The sequence below is a fragment of the Rhamphochromis sp. 'chilingali' genome, assembly GCF_963969265.1.
Source record: "Rhamphochromis sp. 'chilingali' genome assembly, chromosome: 17".
NCBI classification, from domain to species: Eukaryota; Metazoa; Chordata; class Actinopteri; order Cichliformes; family Cichlidae; genus Rhamphochromis; species Rhamphochromis sp. 'chilingali'.
In genome coordinates this window covers 10,687,792-10,711,688 of record NC_137944.1, presented here as the reverse complement: position 1 = coordinate 10,711,688, position 23,897 = coordinate 10,687,792, and the positions used below count along the sequence as shown (strand labels likewise).

Genomic DNA, 23,897 nt, shown 5'->3' with positions numbered 1-23,897 from the left:
CACTGTTGAGGTCTGGGAAGCGCTTCCGCTCCTTTAAGGCCAAAACAGAGAGAATGAGGAGGAGCTTCTTCCCCCAGGCTATTCGATTCGGGCCCTGAACCAGGTGTAGGACTGGACTCTCCCCACACACATTACATCACTATAAGACTGGACTCTCACACACATCACCACACGCACTCTGGTTTTTCTTCATGCACACTTCCTATAATTTATAATCTCTTTCTGCTATTTGCACATTTTTTTTACTGTAAATTTCTAAGTTAAATCTGTAAATTTTGTATAACCTGTGTATTGTAAATACTGTAAAACCACTGTCATTTAATGGTCGGGCATTGCATTGCACAGCTACAAGCATTTCACCTCATGTCTTACTGTGTATGGTTGTGTGTGTGTGACAAATAAAATTTGAATTTGAAGATATTTGGCATGCAGATTGTAATCAAACCACCAACCTTCCACCACCTGAGCTACAGCCACCGCAAATGGACATTTAAAAAGTAGAATGGGAAACAAAGCTTTGAATGAATGAATGAATGAATGAATGAATGAAAGCTTTATTTGTCACAAGCAGGTTGCCCTGCAGTGAAATGGGAACCCCCCCCTCCTCTGCACAAAAAAGCACATGAATGTCCACAGCACAACATTGTGGAAGACATGACAAGCCACAGGGATGGGTAGGAGATGAGGAGTAACCCCAGGCAACACAGCAGCCATCCTGCAACGGCGCCGTTTCCAGCGCGGGCCCAGACCCGCCTCGTGTTCCCAGGGGGCAACAAGCATCGAAGGCGTTGGAAAGGGAGGGGGGATGAGTGAGTGCTTATCAGTGTAAGTGTATGTGTGTGCGTGTCCATAGTTCAGCTTCTTCTGTGGAAGAATCCAGCAGATGGCCGCTCCTCCCTGAGCCGGTTTCTGCTGAAAATTTCTTCCTGTTAAAAGAGTTTTTCCTTTCCACCGCCACACCAAGTGCTTGCTCAAGGATCATCTGATTGTTTAGGTTTTCTCTATTTTATCAAAGGGTCTTTACCTTACAATATGAAGCACCTTGAGGGGACTGTTATAATTATGTTTCTGAGTAAAATCAGCTGCTCTGTTCTCAGCACACCTGTGCATGTCTCTACAACGTGCTGCCAACACCAGCCCATTCATATGAATGTGCTGTAGCCAGACTAATAAATCCTGGGTTGATTTATTAAGCTGATAACCAATTTCATGTGACCTCCTGTCCTGACTGATGATGTTAGATTAGAGAAACCATCTGAAAAAAACTTACTTCTTATTACAACTAGGTGTCAAACAAATCCAGGTGAGACATCCTGTAATATGAAAGTTGTTTTTTTTTAATTATTAAAAAACACCAGTGACATGTCAGCTGACATCTGATGAAGAAAGAAACTGAATCAGGCAATTCTGATATATTTTATTAACAATCAACTTAACTTTGCTTCTTAGTTTCAAAGTAAAAATTTTAATCGTACATCTTTTAATCTGAAAGTCAAAGACTGGCCCCAAGGTGGCAGACTCTTCATCTGTGAGCAGCTGCTTTAAATGAACCCTTTAGAGTAAGAATATGACATCATCAGAAAGGGACACGAACCTGTCAGGGTTCAGTAACAATGACTGAGGGTTCAGAAAAAGGATATATTTTATTTATAAACATTGTATTTTATATGACCTACTGAAAAAGTAAAAGAAAGCTTCAGAATAACCATGAGCATAAGAGCCCACAGGTTTTTCAAGATGGCTGCCAAGTGGTGAGCCTGGAGGTTTGATTCAGGAAGAAATCGATGAGGACAGAGTAAGATCTTATCCAATCACCAATCAAACACATTGACTGTCTTTAAAAACACAAATGGGTACACGGATTCTGCTGTGTGCTGACTGGCTGGAATGTCACTGTGACGTCATCTGTTTCTAAAACATTAAAACTGTCTCTGGCAACGCAGTGAAATGATTAGTTGATTGGCTCGTAGGAGGCTGAGGATGCTCCCTTGCTTTTACGGATGCAGAGCCAGATTCCACCAACCAGCAGGATGATCATGGGAATTCCCAGACCAACTGCCATGATGGCAACAACCAGAGGAGAGAAGGAGTCAACAGGCGGTGACCCAACACCCACCAGCAGTGTCCTGGAGGAGTAAGGAGGAGATGAGAGCTGATCGGCTGAGAGTAAGAGATAAAACAACAAAGAAATAACAACAAGCCTACCAGCTGAGGAAGCGTGTGACGTTGTAGAATGGTTCCCCCGCCAGGCCAAAGCTCACATTCAGTGCCATGCTCTTTGGATCTGAGAAGAAGCCTCGGATCAGACCGGACGAAGCCGTCACCATCGACCCACTCTGAGCCCGCGGCACCGAGTGACGGCATGGCGTGGCATCTTCCAGAGCCGGCCGTGCCTGACGGTACGCCACTGGCTTCCACAGTGCATAACCCAGAACATCAGAACTGCCATTCACTGATGACACCCATTGAGAAACCTGAGGGGTCAGAGGTCAATACAGGACATTCAGTCAAACTTTACTCAAACTACATTGTAGACAGAATGAGCAGGACCAGAAACATATGGAAGAAAAATCAAAGTCATACTCCCGCCCACACCAACAGGGCCACTGTCTACAGTAAAAAAAAAATCTATCGAAATATATTTCTGTGACTCAACATCAAAACCTCATTTGATGTGAGAAAATATTCAAAGATCCAATCTGTGTTTGGCCAACAAGAGAAAACCCATTTTCAGCAGCATTTCAGCAGGATAGAGCACTCTTTTCTTCTGCAGGGAAGCTTAAAACAAGGTGGAGCAAACCTCCAAACCAGCCCCCGAGACTAAAGGAGTCCATCTGCGCACACAACCCTGGATGTGTGCGCAGGGTTGTGTGCACACATCCAGGGTTGTGGCAGGTTATTGGTCGAGTAGGTCGTCACACTGGATGTCCCGCTGAGTTTATGTCTAATCACTGACTGGGTCTGTCGTCAAACAGCACACCATACTCAATTCAGACCACATTAATTCATAATAAAAAATAAATGTAGTTAATGATGGGCCAGATTTCTCATTTTGGGTGGTACATTTATTGAATTTAACATGATATTTAAAGGGTCCTTATCATTCATTGGTTTAGGGATAAGTCTTTTGATGAGGATGATTTCCTCCAAGAAGAAAATAAAATGATGTCAGAACAAGAAGAAGAACATAACGCACAGCACAAAGCTACCTTGAATATCGATGGCGTATACTCATCGTCGATTGATTGGTAAACGTCGAGTGTGCTTAAAGGATAAGCTTCCCCTACTGCATGCATCTCCAACAGGAACCTGGACTGAGTGGCTCGGGCCGGTATGCCATCCAACCACACCTCCAACTGGGAAGAGTTAACAGAGTGCAGGAGGTGCGGCCATGCCTCTCCCCGCCCCTCAGAGTCAAAAACCGACAGCTGAAATAAAAATAATGACTGTCAGCGTATCGATCATTTTTGAATACTGATTTCACTGTGCTCGGCAACAGACCTGAAGGCAGAGCGAGCCATTGGTGAAGGAGGCATCGGTGCCACAGAGAAGCGCCATGGGTTCGGACAGGTTGATGGGGTTCCAGGTGAAGTTCTGCAGGTCGTATGGAGGGAAGAGGTCAGAGGTCGGCTCAGCCGTGTCGTTCACATCGTCATACTCCAACAGCTGAGAGAAAAAAAAAGTTTAAGGTTAGATGTATCCAGACATACCCTAAAGATTTAAGGTGGACTGAGCTTGTTCTGACCCGGCTGAAGACGACAGCACTGCTGTACATCAAGCTGCTCTCTGGCTCCACTTTCAGGCTGCCGCTGGTGTTGCGAGCCACAAACTCAGGCCAGTTCACCTGGGACACAAAGCACACCCAAGGTCAGAATATTATGAACAGTCATGTGACTGTCACACATATATCAACATTAGGGTGTCAAGAATGTTACAAACAACAGAAATTACTTAAACTATTTATTTATTTTAATTTTTAATTTAATTACTTTTATTTTATTTTAAAAGGTTGGGCTCAAGTGTTTAGCCCCTTCTTTCGGCAACATTTATCCTCCAGCTGTGAGCCCATAGCCCCACAGCCCCGCCAATGACAGGCTTATGGACAGACCCTGGGGTTCCCAAGAAGTCTCTGTGCCCTCTCAGCTGAGTTCTCCTGATATACTTTCACATTAAAAAGTAAAAAGTCTCAGTAAAAAGGAAATCCTAGGGTCTGCTAATGAAACGTACAAATGCCTGATAAGTGAGAGGAATAAAAGGCACACTGATGTTATCGGCTTGTTAACTGTGGCTCAGTGTGTGGGCAGCAGGACCAAAAAGGACACTGAGTCTGAAGCACACTGGATAATGCAGGACAGGCTCATGTTCCCAGGTTCAGAACTGATTACCTGTACAGTTTGTATGCTCTGACTATGAGCCCCACCCACGATGTGGATCTCAGTTCGTCTATAATTTGGAATTTGGGCCTAATTATTATTTGGTAAATACCTATTCATACATGCGTAAGTGCTTTCTACCTATTATTCACACTCCAATGAACACATCAGAACCAACTTGGGGTCTTTCCCAAGGATATTTAGCAATTAGACTGGAGCAGCCAGGGATCGAACAACCAACCTTCCAATCAGTAGATCCTCTTGCTCAGGAGGTAGAGCAGATCTTCCATCATCTTTTAATCATTATTATTAAGTGAACAGTGTTTGTCAGGGACAGATTTATTAAAATCAATGCAGCTCTTAAGATTAAAATAAATAAATAAAATAAATAAATAAAAATCACCCTCTCAGTAGGCTGAGGCTTTTCATCCATTTTTTCATTTTATCAGAAGTATATTTTTTATTCTCACAAAGCTGGCCGTTCGCACTCGGTTTCACTTGATTGTTTACGCCCTTTCTGAAACTTTTCTCTGTCCGATGACATCACACTGAGTTTACCGACTTCCTGTCCATACCTGCACTTCAGAAGAAGTTGAGTTGGTGTGGATGAGCAGCAGCGTTGGCGCCCCCTGGCTACAGAACAGGAAATGCAGCGTGTCATTGTCTCCCACGGCTCTCACATGCAGCAGGTCACCAGCTTGAGGGGTTGAATGTGAGCTGGGGTATAACTGCATTGAAATCTGCAAGACAGAAGAAGCAAACCTACTCAGAGCATTTCATCTTTTCTACAGCCATTGGTCTCATCTTGCTGAATATTTTTTCCCTTTATTGAATAGTACTGAGTACAAAAAAGGGCTTTTTTTTTTTTTTTAGCAAAAATGTTCATTAAATTATGCAAACAGCAAAAGATATAAAAAAAAAAAATCACTATGGGATAAAACCATGGAAGGCCCAATTTATTTTGTTTTTGATTATTTCATTTAAGTGTAAAAAAGAAATTGTAATTTTGATGAGATAAACATCTGTGCCGATTATGGCCTGGAAGTTCCGAGCTCAAAATGGGAGACACCCCCTGGGGTGCTGGAGAAAGGCCGAGCTAAGATCCTGTGGCACTTCCAGATACAGACAGACAAAATGGTGGTGGCTCCCCAACCAGACATAGTGGTGGTAGACAAACTGAAGAAAACGGCCATAGTGATAGATGTAGCGATACCGAATGAAAGCAACATAAGGGAGAAGGAACATGAGAAGCTGCAGGAGTACCAAGGGCTCAGAGAAGAGCTCGAGAAGATGTGGACGGTGAAGTTAACAGTCATCCCGGTGGTAATCGGAGAACTAGGTGCATTGACTCCCAAGCTAGACTAGGGGATCCAGCAGATCCCGGGAACGACATCCGAGATATCTGTCCAGAAGAGCGCAGTCCTAGGAACAGCTAAGATACTGTGCAGGATCCTCAGCGTCCGCATCACTGTTTTATTTGTGCCGCTCCAAAAACTTGTTTGTTAGTGCCTTCATTGTTTTAACACACAAAACAAAACAACCAACTACACTAGTCAACACAACACATTAACTACACACTCCAAATGTGCCAAATCTTAGAAATCTCTCACATCTCAAATTCAGTATCCGATGGCGCGATATGGCAGCCTGGCTTCTGTCAGTCCGCCCCAGGGCAGCTGTGGCTACAACGGTAGCTGCCTCCACCAGTGTGTGAATGTGAGAGTGAATGAATAGTGGAATTGTAACGCGCTTTGGGTGCCTTGAAAAGCGCTATATCAATCCAATCCATTATTATTATTATTATTATTATTATATATTATTATTTCTCTTTCGCTCGCTCTCTCACCTCCGTCACTCCCCTCTTCCTAAACAACTAAACCCCACGTGGTGCCATATAATTTTTTTATGGTCGACGTGGTACATTTTTCGACCAATAGGAAAGGGTTTTCTTTTTTGCACTGTGCTTAGACATTTTTTACCGTTTTATTCGCACACTGAACATGATGATAGTATTCAGTAAAGAGCATTGTGTATATATACACAGAATATATTCTTTTATCATAACTCTGGTTTATTACTGCTATATAGTTTGAAGTCCGAAGTTTCAACACAAGTTGAAATGGATACTCATCATTCTTTGCTGCCATGTCATCTGAAATCGGTCATGTGATTTGGATTTGCATGTCCGTTGACCCCAGAGGGTTAATACCACTCACCTTCGTTCCATTTCCAGAGTGTAACAGTCAAACCACCTGTGTTAAAATCTAAAAATGCCCATGGTGTTGATTCAAAATGTGATCTAGCACAATTATGGCCATCGGTTGCTACTGAAAACAAGAAATAAAGCCAGTCCGCGCTATGGACTGAACCATTTTTTAATGGTGGAGGGGGGTTACACTATGCAATATATTCAGTTTTAGAATTTATATTCAATGTTAATAGTAGGTAGATCCACGCATTAATGGCTGAAAGCTCCGCCTCCCATTCTACTTGTAAATAATCTAGGAAGCACAAGTAAGCCACAGTCTGTAGGATGACATGGTACTATAAGGTCATTAAGAAGAGTCCTTATTATTCAAGACCGTGTAGCATGTGAGGAGCAGGATTTTCAATTCAATTCTGGATTTAACAGGGAGCCAGTGAAGGGAAGCCAATATAGAAGAAATATGCTCTCTTTCTAGTCTCGGTCAGCACTCTTACTGCAGCATTTTGGATCAACTGAAGGTTTTTCTGGGAGTTTTTAGGACATCTTGAGAATAACGAATTACAGTAGTCTAGCCCAGAAGTAATAAATGCATGAACAAGTTTTTCAGCATCTCTGAGACATGGTATTTCTGATTTTAGAGATATTGCACAAATCAGAAAGTATTTATACATATTTGTTTAATATGTGCATTAAAGAACATGTCCTGGCCAAAAATGACTCCAAGGTTCCTCACAGCGTTACTGGAGGCCAAGGTAATGGCATCCAGAGTAGTCATCTGGTTAGATACCATGTTTTCAGATTTTCAGGGCCAAGTGCAATAACCTCAGTTTTATCTGAATTTACAAGCAGAAAATCAAATCAAATCACTTTTATTGTCACATCACATGTGCAGGTACATTGGTACAGCACATGTGAGTGAAATTCTTGTGTGCGAGCTTCACAAGCAACAGAGTTGTGCAAAATACAATAATGTAAACAAGCAAAATACAAGAATGGCTACATCTGAAACTAATAAATATATGTACAATATATAATAGTATATGCATTTCTGGATGTGTATACTAAATATTTTTCTACGTGTGTGTGTGTGTGTGTGTACATATTTTACAAATTAAATAGAGTAAACAATAAATAAAATATATAAAATAAAATATACAGAGTGAGACATGTGCAAAACAGTGGCGTTACTGTACAGTAACGTAAATTAGAGATCATCCAGGTCTCTATGTCTTTTAGATATTCCTGCAGTATAATTAATTGGTTATCTGCCTTCATGGATAGATAAAGTTGGGTGTCATCTGCATAATGTTAAAAATGTATATTAACACCTACAGCATGCGCTAATCACTGTAATAAAATATTATTGTCAACAATATTGAATAAAGGACTGAGGCCTAGCAGGAAAGGCACAGAATGAGTCCACTGTCAGAGGCAATAAGACACAAAGATTGTAACCTTTGCCACTTCTTTACTGTGATAAGCCCTGAAATCTGACTGAAACTACAACTACTGTTTAAAACATTTTGGAGATAAAAGGAAGGTTGGAAAATGGCCTGTAATTAGCTAACACAGCGGGTCGAAAGATGGCTTTTTAAGTAATGGTGTACCTACTGCCAGCTTGAAGGCCTGTGGTTTGCTGATTATATTTAAAATTGAAACATTAATTAATGATAGAAGCAATCATGTAGGAATGGGGTCTAAAAGACATGTTGGTGGTTTGGAAAAAGTAATTACTGAAGTTAACTCAGAAAAAGGAAAAAAAGAATAAATATCAGTGGCAGTGAAAGTAGCTGTACGTGTTACGTCCGTGAGATGATTATGAGTACATTTAAAATTATTTTAACTGTAGGACAAGCAGTTAAGGAAGTTTCATTAAGAAAAGAAAAACCTGATAGGTGTCTCCCCAAAAGTTGATTCTGTTTATCTGGACGTGGCATTTCAGTGGGAGAAACGTTTCGTCACTCATCCAAGTGACTTCTTCAGTCTCAGCTGTCTGCAGGTTTCTCCAATCTTACAAACAGTACATTTGCATAATGACTGAAACTAGCCCACTGAAAGAACAATGGGCTGGGAGGTCAGTTCCCTGATCATTAATATGTAAATTCTCATGACCATTAATCAGCAACCACTGATCAGTGGACACTTATCAAAGGGACCATGAGTACCACTCACAAAGAGTTGGGGAATGGCTGCAATCACTGCATTGTAAGATGGCAAAAGATGTACCCTTAGCCCCCCTCTTGGATTCAGAGATGGCCGTTCCCTTTTCACATAAACTACACAAAGACACAGCCTTAAGAAACAAGTGCGCCTCAACTGTTTAATACTCCTGACACATACAGGATCACTATGGGATTTCACTTAGGCAATGGTTGTCCTTCTCTACTGGATCCGCTGGAGCTTTCTTTAGGTGCCTTCCTAGCTTGATCCCATTTATCATTGGCTTTTGATCAGTGGGCTTTGAGCAGTTGTTGTTGATCAATGGTCATGAGATTAAAAACCAAGGAACTGACCTCACAGCCCATGACTTGCCACTGGTGCTAGTTTCAGTCATTATGCAAATGTACTGTTTAAGGTTGGGGAAACCTGCAGACAGCTGAGACTGAAGAAGTCACTTGGATGAGTGACGAAACGTTTCTCCCACTGAAAACGTCCAGATGAACAAAATCAAACTTTCTGAGATTTATTTACCTTGATGATTGAGCATGCATCAAGACTGATAGATGTCTCAGTTACTGAAAGGATTCCAACTGCTCTCTGATTGGAGGACCACATGCGGTTCTACCCGCTGCGCCTCTTTACGACTCTATTCAAAACAATCGGGAAACAGCTAATCGATCACACGATACAACCTTAATCCCGGGTCTATAGCCCTCAGCTGAGCTGAGCAGCTACCAAACAAGCCTCCGTCACTTCCGGCTTCCCCTTCTGGCCCTCACGCTCTCAGCCGGTTCGGAGCCGGTTCCGGCTTCACCTGTGAACTCACCTGTCTGCGTCCGGGCTCCGCGGAGCACGTTACAGTGACGATCCACAGCACGAGAACCACGTACAGTCCGCCACTCCACGCGCTCCCCGCTGCCATCGTCTCTGCTCGGTCTTTGATCACATGATCCGCTGGTTCCCTGAAGTCAGCTGACCTGGCTGCTCGTAGTGTCAGAAAGAGATCAGCCAACCAGAGCTGAGCTCAGACTAACCCAGTCATGGGCTGAACTGCGCAGGCAGCAGGTTTATCTCACAGCTTTAAGTTTGTCGATCCTGAGTCGAAACTCCGGCTTTTTTGTTTCAGTCAGTTTCAGCTCTGTGAAACTGACCAAAGGCTTATACTGCAGAGTTAACCCCGGGTTTTCTGCACTACGACCGTGGTTCACTTTTTATATATGAATTATACTTCTGCATCAGATCATTGTAACTTACGCCATTTTGCTGTTTCATAATTTAATGAACATGTTTGCTAACCCCCCCTCTTTTCAAACTTTCTTTATTTGAACATAGAGCACAATCATACATAAGAAAGTCCAATCTGGGTGCAGAGTGCTTTCTTTATTCTTTATTTTGTTTAAGAATCAAACTGTGTACAGACAATGGAAACATTAAAGGGAAGAGGCAGAATTTTGCAACACAAAGCCAGAATCTCAAAGCAACTGAGACTAGACCAGCAGCTGCAGAGGCTGCACCTATGACTCCACTTTTATATCCATCTTTGTCGGCAAACTCACCTCCACCATATCAAGGTACAACTTTTGAGCAACTACATTGAGGCAACAAAGAATCCCAGAAAAAGAAAAAAATGTACAACTGGCTAAAGCAACATGAGATTTCAAAACAAACCAGAAAAGATAGAAGAAGCAAGAAGAAGAATCACCTTAGGTCTGTGGGAATGTAAGTGAAAGGGAGATTTCCTGGAACCTTGAAAGGAAAACTTCTAAACGAGGACAAAACTGCTGATTGAGAGAGGACTCTGAAAGAGAGTACTGTTATTCTGAATCTCTATCATCAGAAGAGGATGAAGAGGAGGGAGCTGCCTTACCATGAAAATATTATACAAGATCTCAGACACAGATTGAACAACAAGCTTGGAGCTTTCTTCCCAAAATACAGATGCCATTGGGAACTGCACCCACTGGCCAGCTTGTGTATAATCCTTTTAGCCACTGCAACACGAAAGGACTAATTGCCAAACTCCCACCTTTGACAGGAGGAGCTTCAGCTTGGATTTCAGCTCTGAAAGACAACACAGCTGGAGAAATGCATGCCATGCATTGAAGGAGTTGATGTGACCACGAGATTGATGTTGGATGAAGGCATTTCACTCAGAGTGCGGCGACAACTTCAGTCAATTTAGAAATGGACGTGGCAGCACCTTAGTCACCTATCCAAGAACTATAGATTTGAGAACACAGAGAGTAGATTCATCCAACTAGGTTTAGATTTATGCCAGGCAAACCATTTAAACCCCATTCTGCACCTTTTAGATATGTTTGTTGTTAATAAAATCTCATCACAAGCTAATTAAAAATCACCTCGTATCATCGCATAGTCAGTGGTGAATTCTGTCTACAGTTCCCTTATTACAATTGATGTCTGATGCAAAAAAATATGTTTTTGTTCATTGTTGTACCCATAAATAAATGTTAATTAGAATGGATGTTAAAAATATTCAAAACACAGGGAACCAAATGTCCATCTTTATCTGCCTTGTCACACACAAGCTTTTTTTGTTGGTCCTTAACAAACAGAAAAACAGCCTTCCACTTAATGGAGTCCTTACGTCCTCTTGTTTTAAAAGAAATAAATGAAATATAAGTTTTTAACTGAAAGACAGAACGCATTACAAAACAGTCTTTGAAAAAGTTAATGGAGATGGGAGTAAAAAAGTTTGATGCAGAAGTCTTCTGTGTGTTTGTTTAAACTTCAACTATCAGCCCATATCTGAATTAACTTTATTCATTCCTATTCCTTATTGCCTTCCATGTAATTAAGCTTTCCTTCCTAGCCTCGTCAAATCTCAGCCACGGTGCCTTTTTGTGTTTCTCAGTCCCTGGATGTATGGCAGGCTAGCTTATGTTAAAAGTTCTCTTGTATAATAAATACCGATTCGACAGTGTGCAGTCAACTTTTCATTTTTTCGATTCCTCAACACACATGGCACAGAGCATGTTACACACCATAAACAATCCCACTCTAAACAATAGGTAGGAACAAAATGGCATAAAAAACTTAAACGTTACAAAGTTTATAAACTCAGGCAAGTGATAATGAAATTATTAAATATTAAAATTTAAAGCTCACAATCTTTTTTTTTTTTTTTTTTTAAATGGACACTTCTTAAAAAGCTGATTCAAATAAAAACATTACCTTCAGCTTTTCAGTAGCAAGCTAAAGATGTTGCACCTAGGTTCAACTGTTTATCGAAACATCAGGTGGGGATGGTGTTAAAGTGTGAAAACCCAAGCCCCTGAGTATGAGGAAAATTCTTTTACAGCTAAGCATGTAAAGACAGAGATAATTGTAAGCTTCTTTGTTGGCAGAATGAAAAATAAACCTAAACCAGGTTTACAATCTCATAAAAAACCTAAAAGTACATCACGCAGGTTTCAAAGGTAACTTTATTAACTGTTGTTACAGTTCACTGAGTCAACTAGTCCCCATCCATACACACAAACACGCACACACACAGAGGAAGAGAGACTGACGTGGATCTAGAGTGATGCGGACAGATGTGGGTCTACTCAGCTCCCTGTCCTCCCATCTGCTCCTCTTTGTTCTTCTTCTTGTGACCAGAGACGATGTCATCAATACGCAGCAACAAGATGGCCGTCTACAAACACAGCAGTATCATCAGTATCAATCACACTACTGATCAGTAATCATTGATATCAATCACACATCAGGATGTACTGCTGTGTGGGAAGTTCTGACCTCGACGGCGGTCTTGTAGGTCTGAGCTTTGACAGCGAATGGCTCCCAGATCCCAAGAGCTGACATGTCGGACAGACAGCCACTCTCACCGTCCACACCCCAACACACACTGTTATCCTGAGTGTGTTTGGCCTGAACACACACACACAAATACAAACAACTGACTTCTCAACAACACACACGTTAAATAAAGTTTTATTGCTGTTACCTCATTTGCTTACCCTCAGTGATGTCAGAACGCGGATGGTGGAGGCACCACAGTTCTGGATCAATGTTCGGGGGATAACCTCGAGCGCCTGAGCTACAGCACGGTATGGCCACTGTTCGACACCGGTGAGAGCACGGGAACGCTCCGTCAGGTGCTTCGACACCGCCATCTCCACTGCGCCACCGCCTGGCAACAGGAAGGGGTCGAGCAACACATTACGGCACACCTGCATGGCGTCCTGCAGGTTCCTCTCCACTTCCTGTGGACAGAGACAGTGTTAACCAATCCTTGGATTTACCAATCACCTCACTGACTGATTGATTGATCGACCACCGCTCACCGCCAAGATCTCCTTGCTTGCCCCCCTCAGCAAGATGGTGCAGGCTTTGGGGTCTTTGCACTCAGTGATGAAGGTAAAGTACTCATCTCCGATCTTCTTCACCTCAAACAGCCCAGCTCCAACGCCCATGTCCTCCTCACGCAGCTCGTCCGTCCGACTCACAATCCGGGCGCCGCACGCCCTGAGAGAGAAACAGTTATTTACAGCTCGCTAAAACTTCCTGTCTGAGGAGCAGAACGCTGATTGGCTGCTGCGTACCTCGCAATGCGGTTATTGTCAGTCTTCCTGACGCGACGGATGGCGGTGATGTTAGCTTTCACCAGGTAATGTTGAGCGAGATCTGACAGGAAACGGGAAGTAAATGCTACGCTGTTATTTTGTTTCAGGCATTGACCTCAGAGGACTTTCCCTTCACGTTTGTTCACCATCTTGGTGCTCTGCACCAGCTCCACTCTCTCTGCTGAGCTGCAGCTGACATGTACCTGAGATCCCCTTCTCGGTGAAGAGCAAGTCTGGTTTGAGGCGGATGATGTCCTCACAGATTTGCTGGATGTACTCTTCCTCCATCTGCAGGATCCGGGCAAAGTCTTCCTCCTTACTGATCTCGATATCTGTCTGCAGGGGGCGGAGCCACAGACAAACATTAACACAAGTAACACACACACGCAAACAAGTGTAACTACCTCTGTCTGTCTGTGTGTGTGTGTGTGTGTGTGTGTGTGTGTGTGTGTGTGTGTGTGTGTGTGTGTATCACCTGACTCTCTCCTTTCTTGTACTCAAGCGAGCAATCGAGCAAGACAATTCGTGGGTTCTTGATCATCCTCTTCATCCTTGGGTGCGTCACATCTTTGTTGATCATGACTCCTCTCAGCACGCATGAGTCCTCGATGATTCCACCAGGAACCTGTATGCAGCACACCATCATTGGAAACGGGACAGATAAAACTTTATTAACAAACAACCTGAAGGCAGGCGAGCCAACCCTAGTTTAAAGCGACTGGCCCACAGTGATTCGTACCTTCTCCACCTTGGCGTACTTCTTGATGTCAATCTCTTTGCGACCGCTCTCCTCCAGTTCCACAGTGCGCACGGCGTCCAGCGCAATGTTACAGGCCAGCTCAGACCAGCGGCTCAGAGCTTTGGTGTTAATGGCTGAGTGGACAATCTTCAGCATCATGGAGCGGTCTGACGTGTCCACAGGGGTGCTAGGAGGGGAGGGGGCAAAGTTACACATAGCATAGGACATGGCAACTTCATCGCAGCTGGAACAGCTGTTACCTGATCTCCTTCAGGGTGTCCAACATGTCCTCCAGCGCCCGGCGGTAAGCACTGATGATCACAGTCGGATGCATCTGCTGCTCCAGAAACTGCTCAGCCACTGCCAGCATCTCACCGGCTGAAGGTCACACAGGTGACAGGGAGAGAGAGAGAGTGAGAGAGGGGGGGGAGAGAGAGACAAAGACAGGTTTTAGATCAACTGAGAGATCGTGTGATTGTGTGCCACGTTTCTCGTCCTCTTCCTCACCCAGTATGATGACCGAGGTGGTTCCATCTCCCACCTCCTCATCCTGTGTACGGCTGATTTCAATCATCGACTTCGCTGCTGGGTGCTGTACCTGGATCTGTTGCCAAGGAAATGCAGCAGGTGAGGAATCACACGCCTGATTAGATGTTGAATGAGTGTGAGCGTGTGAGTGACTGACCTCTCTGAGGATGGCATTTCCATCATTGGTCATCACGATTCCTCCAGTGGGATCAAGCAGCATCTACATATACACAAACACACACAGGGGCACATGTTAGCATATTAGCATGCCGACAACACTTCTCTTGCTGTGCATGTGCAGAGGGTCTGACCTTCATCATGGCCCTTGGGCCAAGGCAGGTCCTGATGACATCAGCGATGGTCTGAAACGCACAAAGAGATCAAGGGGTCAATCGATCACTCAATCAATCCCAGCGGGTCAGATCAATAGTTCCTATCACCTGTAAGGTTATGGTGAGTCTGTGCTCACGACCCACTGGGGATCTCAGAGTTAGCATGTCATCTGTAACATGTTTCAAAGAGCCAGGTGTACAACTGCTTATTGATTATTATTTAGTCATACTGATCACACTGGTCTGTGTTAATATGATCAGATTTTATCTGTCACACACAATTTGAGTTCATTTATCCTCCTGCAGTGAATCTATGTAGAGCACTGAGAGACCAGAATGCCAATATTCTGCCAGGATAACTAAAAGTCAATAAAAGCTGGAGCTTCAGCAGGTTGTGTGTGTGTGACAATGGTCAATAATGGAGCACACAGGAGCTGGCTCTTTGCTGAGATGTTTGTGATGGTACTCCTGGTCCTTGAGCAGCACCTGGACCAGCCTGAACCGGTCTAGTTATGTGCCGACTCAGTCTCTGAGCATCACCTTTTTGCTTTCTGTGCCACAGCCAGTCCGGCATTCAGAGGAAACACACAGCTCCCCGTTAGTGTCTGACGCTGTTAGCAGAATGAAACCCGTGTACACATTGTTTCAGACTGAACTATCAGCCAATCAGTGAACATGATTATGTCACTGTCAGCACTGTAAACTGCTCTCTGCAGGTGTTTCTTAGGTAAGCCATCAGTGTGCACAGGCTGTGTGTAACACACTAAAATCTAAATCTGAGTTTGACCCGTTCTGCACAAACTCTCTGCTGGTAGGGCTGCTCGATTATGGCAAAAATGATAATCACGATTATTTTCACTGAAATTGAGATCTCGATTATTTGACGATATTTATTTAACCCTTTAAGACCTACTATAGAACCAAATCCGCCAGAGCTCATATTATTTTTTTACATGTTGTAGTGCCATTTGTGGGAGCATTTTAATTTGCTATGCAACTGTTATAGCCCATATTTTAATAATATGTATGCATTAAGTCCATAGTAACTACATTAATTGCAAAAAAGTGCAATAAACTACAAAAAAAAATTGAAAATCGTTTTTGTTTTTTGTTTTTTACATATATTTCTACTTGGAGAAATTTAAGAGGTTTATCCCTCAAAACTTTAAATACAAAAAAGTTGCAAAAAATAGTTTACAACAACAGGAAATTTATTTTGAGTGTCTTCATAGTTTTATTTTGGAGATACACCAATTTTTATATACTGCAGGAAAAACGAAAAAACAATCCTATGATGCAAATTTGCAAAGAAAACAGCAGGTGCATCAAAATAAACTATTTCCAGCAGTGCAATTCGAGTTCTAAGCATCCCAGAAACGATTCAGAAAAGTCAAACATGACCAGTATAGGCTTTTAAGGCCTACAAGTAAAAAACTACAATTTCCGCGAAAATGACATCACTTCCGGTTTCGAGCAGGAAATAGCGGACATGCGACAGTTCCGCTGACATCTGTTTCACTGTGGGAAGTGTTACGAACAGCTGATCGGATCGGCAAAGCGTGTTTCTGGAATATTATGTTTTTGTTGCTGCAAGTGCTTTTTATGCAATTTTTGCAAAGCTTTATGTGGAAGGAAACCGTGACCGAGGACAAGCTGATGGCATCAGATGTAAGTACAACTCCTCCGGTTTATTGCGCTAGCTTACACGGTTCCGGTTCTACAGGGATTTAAAAATAGTTACACAAAACGGAGCGTGCTGCTCTGACCGGCTTTAAAAGGTTACCAATGACTTTAAAAAATAATATAAAATAGTGTGCAACACCACTGAAGTTTTTTTTACCTCTCTTTTCAGCCAACGGCAGTCACTCTCCTCTCCAAATAACTTCTGCTTAGCTTTCCGAGCTTTCGATCAGCGGTCTCCAACCTTTTTTGCGCCACGGACGGTTTATGCCCGACAATATTTTCACGGACCGGCCTTTAAGGTGTCGCGGATAAACGAGGGAGGGGCTAATAATCGGCTCAGTCATTTTTAATGATCGTTGAAAGATATTTCAGACATGGCGGGGATATACAGTGGGGCAAAAAAGTATTTAGTCAGCCACCAATTGTGCAAGTTCCCCCACCTAAAATGATGACAGAGGTCAGTAATTTGCACCAGAGGTACACTTCAACTGTGAGAGACAGAATGTGAAAAAAAAATCCATGAATCCACATGGTAGGATTTGTAAAGAATTTATTCGTAAACCAGGGTGGAAAATAAGTATTTGGTCAATAACAAAAATACAACTCAATACTTTGTAACATAACCTTTGTTGGCAATAACAGAGGTCAAACGTTTACTATAGGTCTTTACCAGGTTTGCACACACAGTAGCTGGTATTTTGGCCCATTCCTCCATGCAGATCTTCTCGAGAGCAGTGATGTTTTGGGGCTGTCGCCGAGCAACACGGACTTTCAACTCCCGCCACAGATTTTCTATGGGGTTGAGGTCTGGAGACTGGCTAGGCCACTCCAGGACTTTCAAATGCTTCTTACGGAGCCACTCCTTTGTTGCCCGGGCGGTGTGTTTTGGATCATTGTCATGTTGGAAGACCCAGCCTCGTTTCATCTTCAAAGTTCTCACTGATGGAAGGAGGTTTTGGCTCAAAATCTCACGATACATGGCCCCATTCATTCTGTCCTTAACACGGATCAGTCGTCCTGTCCCCTTGGCAGAAAAACAGCCCCATAGCATGATGTTTCCACCCCCATGCTTCACAGTAGGTATGGTGTTCTTGGGATGCAACTCAGTATTCTTCGTCCTCCAAACACGACGAGTTGAGTTTATACCAAAAAGTTCTACTTTGGTTTCATCTGACCACATGACATTCTCCCAATCCTCTGCTGTATCATCCATGTGCTCTCTGGCAAACTTCAGACGGGCCTGGACATGCACTGGCTTCAGCAGCGGAACACGTCTGGCACTGCGGGATTTGATTCCCTGCCGTTGTAGTGTGTTACTGATGGTGACCTTTGTTACTTTGGTCCCAGCTCTCTGCAGGTCATTCACCAGGTCCCCCCGTGTGGTTCTGGGATCTTTGCTCACCGTTCTCATGATCATTTTGACCCCACGGGATGAGATCTTGCGTGGAGCCCCAGATCGTGGGAGATTATCAGTGGTCTTGTATGTCTTCCATTTTCTGATGATTGCTCCCACAGTTGATTTTTTCACACCAAGCTGCTTGCCTATTGTAGATTCACTCTTCCCAGTCTGGTGCAGGTCTACAATACTTTTCCTGGTGTCCTTCGAAAGCTCTTTGGTCTTGGCCATGGCGGAGTTTGGAGTCTGACTGTTTGAGGCTGTGGACAGGTGTCTTTTATACAGATGATGAGTTCAAACAGGTGCCATTCATACAGGTAACGAGTGGGGGACAGAAAAGCTTCTTACAGAAGATGTTACAGGTCTGTGAGAGCCAGAGATTTTCCATGTTTGAGGTGACCAAATACTTATTTTCCACCCTAATTTACGAATAAATTCTTTACAAATCCTACCATGTGGATTCATGGATTTTTTTTTCACATTCTGTCTCTCACAGTTGAAGTGTACCTCTGGTGCAAATTACTGACCTCTGTCATCATTTTAGGTGGGGGAACTTGCACAATCGGTGGCTGACTAAATACTTTTTTGCTCCACTGTATTTTATTATTCTAATGCCCTTCTCTCACTTTGCATCTGGTGTCTGGTCCTGGAACAGCCCAAGTCATTTCAGAAGGAGCTTGGCATGGCTGAAAGCTGTAATCGTGATTAAAATTCGATTAATTGAGCAGCCCTATCTGCTGGTCTGTAGGGTTGTTATGTACGCACACAACTAACACATTCATATATGGTAAATGGCCTGTATTTATATAGCGCTTTACTAGTCCCTAAGGACCCCAAAGCGCTTTACATATCCAGTCATCCACCCATTCACACACACATTCACACACTGGTGATGGCAAGCTACATTGTAGCCACAGCCACCCTGGGGCGCACTGACAGAGGCGAGGCTGCCGGACACTGGCGCCACCGGGCCCTCTGACCACCACCAGTAGGCAACGGGTGAAGTGTCTTGCCCAAGGACACAACGACCGAGACTGTCCAAGCCGGGGCTCGAACCGGCAACCTTCCGATTACAAGGCGAACTCCCAACTCTTGAGCCACGATCGCCCCACGATATAGTGTAGGACTGTCAGAAATCTTCATCAGACAGTAACATTTACCTTACTGATAAGTGCATTTTTAACCAATTTGTTTTTGCATTTAGGACAATGTTTTATATAAAAACAATTTAATACCGCATGTGAATGCACTACACATCCTTTGGCAGATGTTTTCTGCAGCTTCTAAACAGAAAGCTAACAAAGCACACAAATTTAAACACCTTTTTTATCTTCTTCAAATTTTACTCTTCTTCATTTATGAGCAAATATATGTATAAATTCAATGACTAAATAATCATAAACACCTGGGTAAAGCTATTCATTATTTTAGTAACTGAGTATTCTATTAATTGCTCAGTGACAAATAAACACGTTCATCCTATTAATTACTAATATTAAATATTCAGGAGATTAAATCTTAGAAATGTATACAATCAGTTTAAACAGCTGTCCAAACACAATGCTTTTATTTTAGTTTAAAAAAAACAACAAAAAACTCTATCCAAGCTATGACAGGGTGAAAGGATGGGGACACACTGCATAGGTACTATGGGTTCTACATAGAACCAAGCTAAAAGCATGAGTAGAGGAGCAGAGGAGGCCCTGGCTAACCCAGGCTACTGTCACTGGTGGATTTCCTCAATTAGCCAGACCTGAGGTTTTTTGCTCAGACACAGAACATAATGTTTGTTTGCCTTCTGTGAGTGCACTTGGACACAGCTGCTTATTAAGTAACTAACCAATAACTTTAAGGACAGTGTGAAGCTCATCAAGAAGCTCATTGTGCTATGAGACCAATCCGGTCATGATTCTATTTTTTTTACCCAGCCCAGCTCCTACAAGAAGAGGAGCAGGCCAAGACTGACTACAACCAACAGCTGGAGCACCTGCCAGATTGGACATGTCAGTTACCACGGTAACAAATTTGATAGGCAAGATATATGTCAGCAGTGGTGCGGGGACCGCTGTGCACAGCACCAACACATCGTCTGGATCACAAAGCAGGTTATTCAGTTTGTGACCTAAAGGGCACAGAAGGAAGTGAGCAGAGCCTTGTAGAACAAACGCACCTTTGCTGCATTGATGTTCCCGGTCTGGACTTTACGTCCAGACTCCCTCTTCACGTTCTGGTCTGCAGAGACACAAACACACACAGAAGTTACTGCCCGCATACACGCAGTGCTGTTACTCTTTATTCTTATTCGTACAGTGATGATCCGTTTTCAATAGGCAGAGGTTCCGCCTGAAAAAGAAAACGATCAGTACTGATGATGACTCTTCTCTCTGGATCAATCACAATGATCAGAAACACAATGACATGTTCCTAATGACATAATCAATAAGTGAGTTCACACTAACACAGGTGGAGGATTCCACCTTCACTCCATCACATGAACGCCTGATTTTAGCCTCAAAGGAACCGTTAGCCTGCTAGCTCCGTGTTCATGCTGAGTAACGGGTTAGCTTAAGTTAGCCTATCATCCATCTGCTAACCGGGCTAACATGCTAACGCCGGCCGCGCCCCGCTTTGTGCGTCTCTGGGTTGTTAGCGGATTGAAGGCAGTTCCGAACGGCCTGCGTACGGTTGTCGGTGGTTTTGTAAAAGCTTTGGAGGAAAATAAGAATACTCACTGAGCACTAAAACCTGCTGGCCGATCATTTTCACAGCGCGTGCCGGACAACAGCCTGGAAGCTTCTGGGTGGCACGAGGAGAGAGGAAGGCTCCACCTACAGGGGCGGGCAAACAGCCCGGGTCCGACTAATCAGAGAGAACATTACGTGACAGATAGGCAGATCCACCAATAAACTGAATGAGGCAAAAGGGTCGCCCTTTCATATGGAGACTAAAATCAGCCTTTAGTTTCATATTATTTCCGTGTATTAAAAACTATTTCCGCTAAAAATAGAGCAGCTTCTACAATAAGCACCATCAGAATTCAGAGTTTTGGACTGAACTTCTAAAATGACATTTTTTGCTTTTTTTAAAGAAACAATTTATGCTCAGGAGCATGGGCGTCTCAGAGCTTTTTCTTACCCTCATCCTACCTACCTATGGTGAGCCGTTTGTAAACTGAAAATGCTGAAATTAGCGGCAACAGTTTTACACATTTAGCTCCAAACCTTATGAAAACATTTTTCGAGTCACTTTTTACAACATTTACGAAAATATTTGTAACGTTTTATATTTCAAACTTTTTGTATTTCAAAATATATTTAATCTAAATACTATATAAAATACAAATTTTACATCTAAATATTATATTTAAATCATCAGATAGTTTCTCAGATAAAAACGGAACATCCAACTGTTGGAGAAATGATGCTGATGGGACACCTGCATTCCAAAAATATAGTGGTTCAAAGATGGCGTCTAAGAGAGTCACTAGGGGGAGTGGACTCGGCTGGTGTTCTATCCAGAAGAGCTGCAATTGCTTGGCGAGTATATGCCGTGCCTCATCCAAATTTCATATGACATATAGATGCAAATCACAAGCTGATTCGTTGGAAGTTTGTTTTTCATGGAGCGGGGTGTTGATGTTTGATATCAGAGCTGAGACTGTAAAAGCGCTCTTTACTGCAGCTGTTGGACAATTTGGCAGACCCCTGCATATCTGGGGTTACGTGAGAAGTCTCACATTTGGGAGGACATGAGAACAAGCAGGGGTGAAGGCTCTGGCTTAATGGGAAGTTCTGTGCACAACCAGAGGATTGAGCTTTTCAACCGAGACTTAAACAACAACCGCAGCTGGATTTATGCATCTATTTATTAAGTGGAATCGCTTGGTATCCTAGACTTAGAAAATGCAACAGACCTAATGTGATCTGCTGTATAAAGTGCTTTGAGCACTCAGAGTAGCCTTCAGTTAGGTCCATATCTATTTGGACACTGACAACTTTTGTTTTGTTACCTGTTTACTGAAATATATTCTAATTATAGTCATATTATAGAAATGACATTTAATTTAGGGTATCCATATTCAATGTGGATGAAGTGTTTAGGAGTTTCTTCTTCTTAATATGTGGCACCCTCTTTTTGAAGGGACCAAACGTTAATGGACAAGTGACTCAACAGCTATTCATAGGCAGGTATGGATAATTTCTTCGCCATGTCATTATCAATTAATTAGTTGATAATGACATGGCGAAGAAATTATCCATACCTGCCTATGAATAGCTGTTGAGTCACTTGTCCATTTACGTTTGGTCCCTTCAAAAAGAGGGTGGATTTGAGGTGTTGTGCTTGCATTTGGGAAATTTTATTATGAACAGACACCACGCGGTCAAAGAGAACAGAAAAACCCATCCGAGAAATTGCTACAATATTAGAAGTGGCAAAATTTACAGTTTGGTAAATCCTGAGAAAGGAAAAAAAGGACAGGTGAACTCAGCAACCCCGAAAGACCTGGGTGTCCAAGGAAGACAACAGTGGTGGATGATTGCAGAATCATTTCAATGGTGAAGAGAGAACCCATCACAACAGTCAACCAAGTGTAACAACACTCTCCAGGAGTTTTTTTTGCTGGCCCCCCCTTTGTTTTACAAGAAAAATGTTCGTGGGGGGGGGGGGCACACCCATATTTTGCTCCATTGTGGTTTATTTCACATTGTAAATGTGAGAGTGAATGAATAGTGGAATTGTAAAGCGCTTTGGGTGCCTAGAAAAGCGCTATATAAATGCAATCCATTCCAATCCATTTCACACCTCAAACATTTAGTAAGCAATTAAGCAAATACAAGTAATCTGCAATAAATTACAGGTAGTAAGAAAGTAAACTACTAACTCTTTTACGCTACGTCCACACCTAAATGGGTATTTTTGAAAACACAGCTGCTTCATCCACACATAAACGGTGTTTCGAATCACCGAAAACTGAGATTTTTTAAAACTCCTTTTTTGCGTTTACGTGTGGACGAGGAATACAGAGTTCGTCACGCAACGTCAAAGGTATGTGCCTTTTTCACGTCACGCTGTGCGCATGTTATTTTTTACATGAGATGAATTGCAGAATGGCAGATAGAGACAAAATACTGTTAATCTGACTATCTTCAGGTTTTACACGCTTACATATACACACGCAGTTACTGTCCCTCCATTTAGAAAGGCAGAGGCGTGTGACATGCAGGCACTGGAAGCTTTCCTGGCAGACAAACAGTGTGAGTTTGTTTTCAGTGCTCCTTCTGCAAGTCATACAGGTGGCCATTAGGAGCATTCGTAATGTGCTAAATGCCACTACTGCTCAGTGTGCAGGAAGACTAGACGATGCCTCTCTTAGAACTTTGTTTTATGAAGCCATGGCTATTGTAAATAGCCACCCATTGACTGTGGACAGTATCAGCGACCCAAAAGCACCTGAACCTCTTACTCCAAACCATCTTATACTGATGAAGTCCAAGGTTGCCCTACCACCACCTGGAAAATTTGTGAAAGAAGACATGCTTCTTAATTCAGATAAAACTGAGGTTATTGTACTCGGCCCTGAAAATCTTAGAAATATGGTATCTAACCAGATTCTTACTCTGGATGGCATTACCTTGGCCTCCAGTAACGCTGTGAGGAACCTTGGAGTCATTTTTGGCCAGGACATGTCCTTCAACGCACATATTAAACAAATATGTAAGACTGCGTTCTTCCATTTGCGCAACATCTCTAAAATTAGAAATATCCTGTCTCAGAGTGATGCTGAAAAACTAGTTCACGCATTTATTACTTCCAGGCTGGACTACTGTAATTCATTATTATCAGGATGTCCAAAAAACTCACTGAAAAGCCTTCAGCTAATCCAAAATGCTGCA

General features: G+C 42.8%; 2 protein-coding genes across 3 annotated transcripts; both read right to left on the bottom strand.

The window, feature by feature from the left end:
• Positions 1-1,402: 1,402 nt before the first annotated feature.
• On the bottom strand, positions 1,403-9,725 carry glmp (glycosylated lysosomal membrane protein). 2 transcript variants are annotated; one of them, XM_080863598.1, is made up of 7 exons: positions 9,566-9,725; positions 4,949-5,113; positions 3,746-3,844; positions 3,502-3,666; positions 3,210-3,428; positions 2,206-2,474; positions 1,403-2,126 (listed from the first exon to the last, which is right to left on the bottom strand). In XM_080863598.1, the coding sequence occupies exons 1-7, from the start codon at positions 9,659-9,661 to the stop codon at positions 1,952-1,954; spliced, it is 1,188 nt and encodes a 395-aa protein (XP_080719724.1). In that variant the 5' UTR covers positions 9,662-9,725; the 3' UTR covers positions 1,403-1,951. The 2 variants fall into 2 exon arrangements, with proteins under 2 accessions (XP_080719724.1, XP_080719725.1); XM_080863599.1 differs by lacking the exon at positions 9,566-9,725 and adding an exon at positions 5,984-6,068.
• Positions 9,726-12,167: 2,442 nt separating this feature from the next.
• Positions 12,168-20,834, bottom strand: cct3 (chaperonin containing TCP1, subunit 3 (gamma)). Its single transcript, XM_080863061.1, has 14 exons — positions 20,736-20,834; positions 20,174-20,235; positions 14,904-14,954; positions 14,750-14,812; positions 14,572-14,668; positions 14,325-14,442; positions 14,065-14,251; positions 13,801-13,950; positions 13,529-13,661; positions 13,305-13,386; positions 13,047-13,227; positions 12,720-12,965; positions 12,499-12,630; positions 12,168-12,397 (listed from the first exon to the last, which is right to left on the bottom strand). Exons 1-14 carry the CDS (start codon positions 20,761-20,763, stop codon positions 12,305-12,307), a joined length of 1,623 nt encoding a protein of 540 aa, XP_080719187.1. The 5' UTR covers positions 20,764-20,834; the 3' UTR covers positions 12,168-12,304.
• Between the last annotated feature and the right edge of the window lie 3,063 nt (positions 20,835-23,897).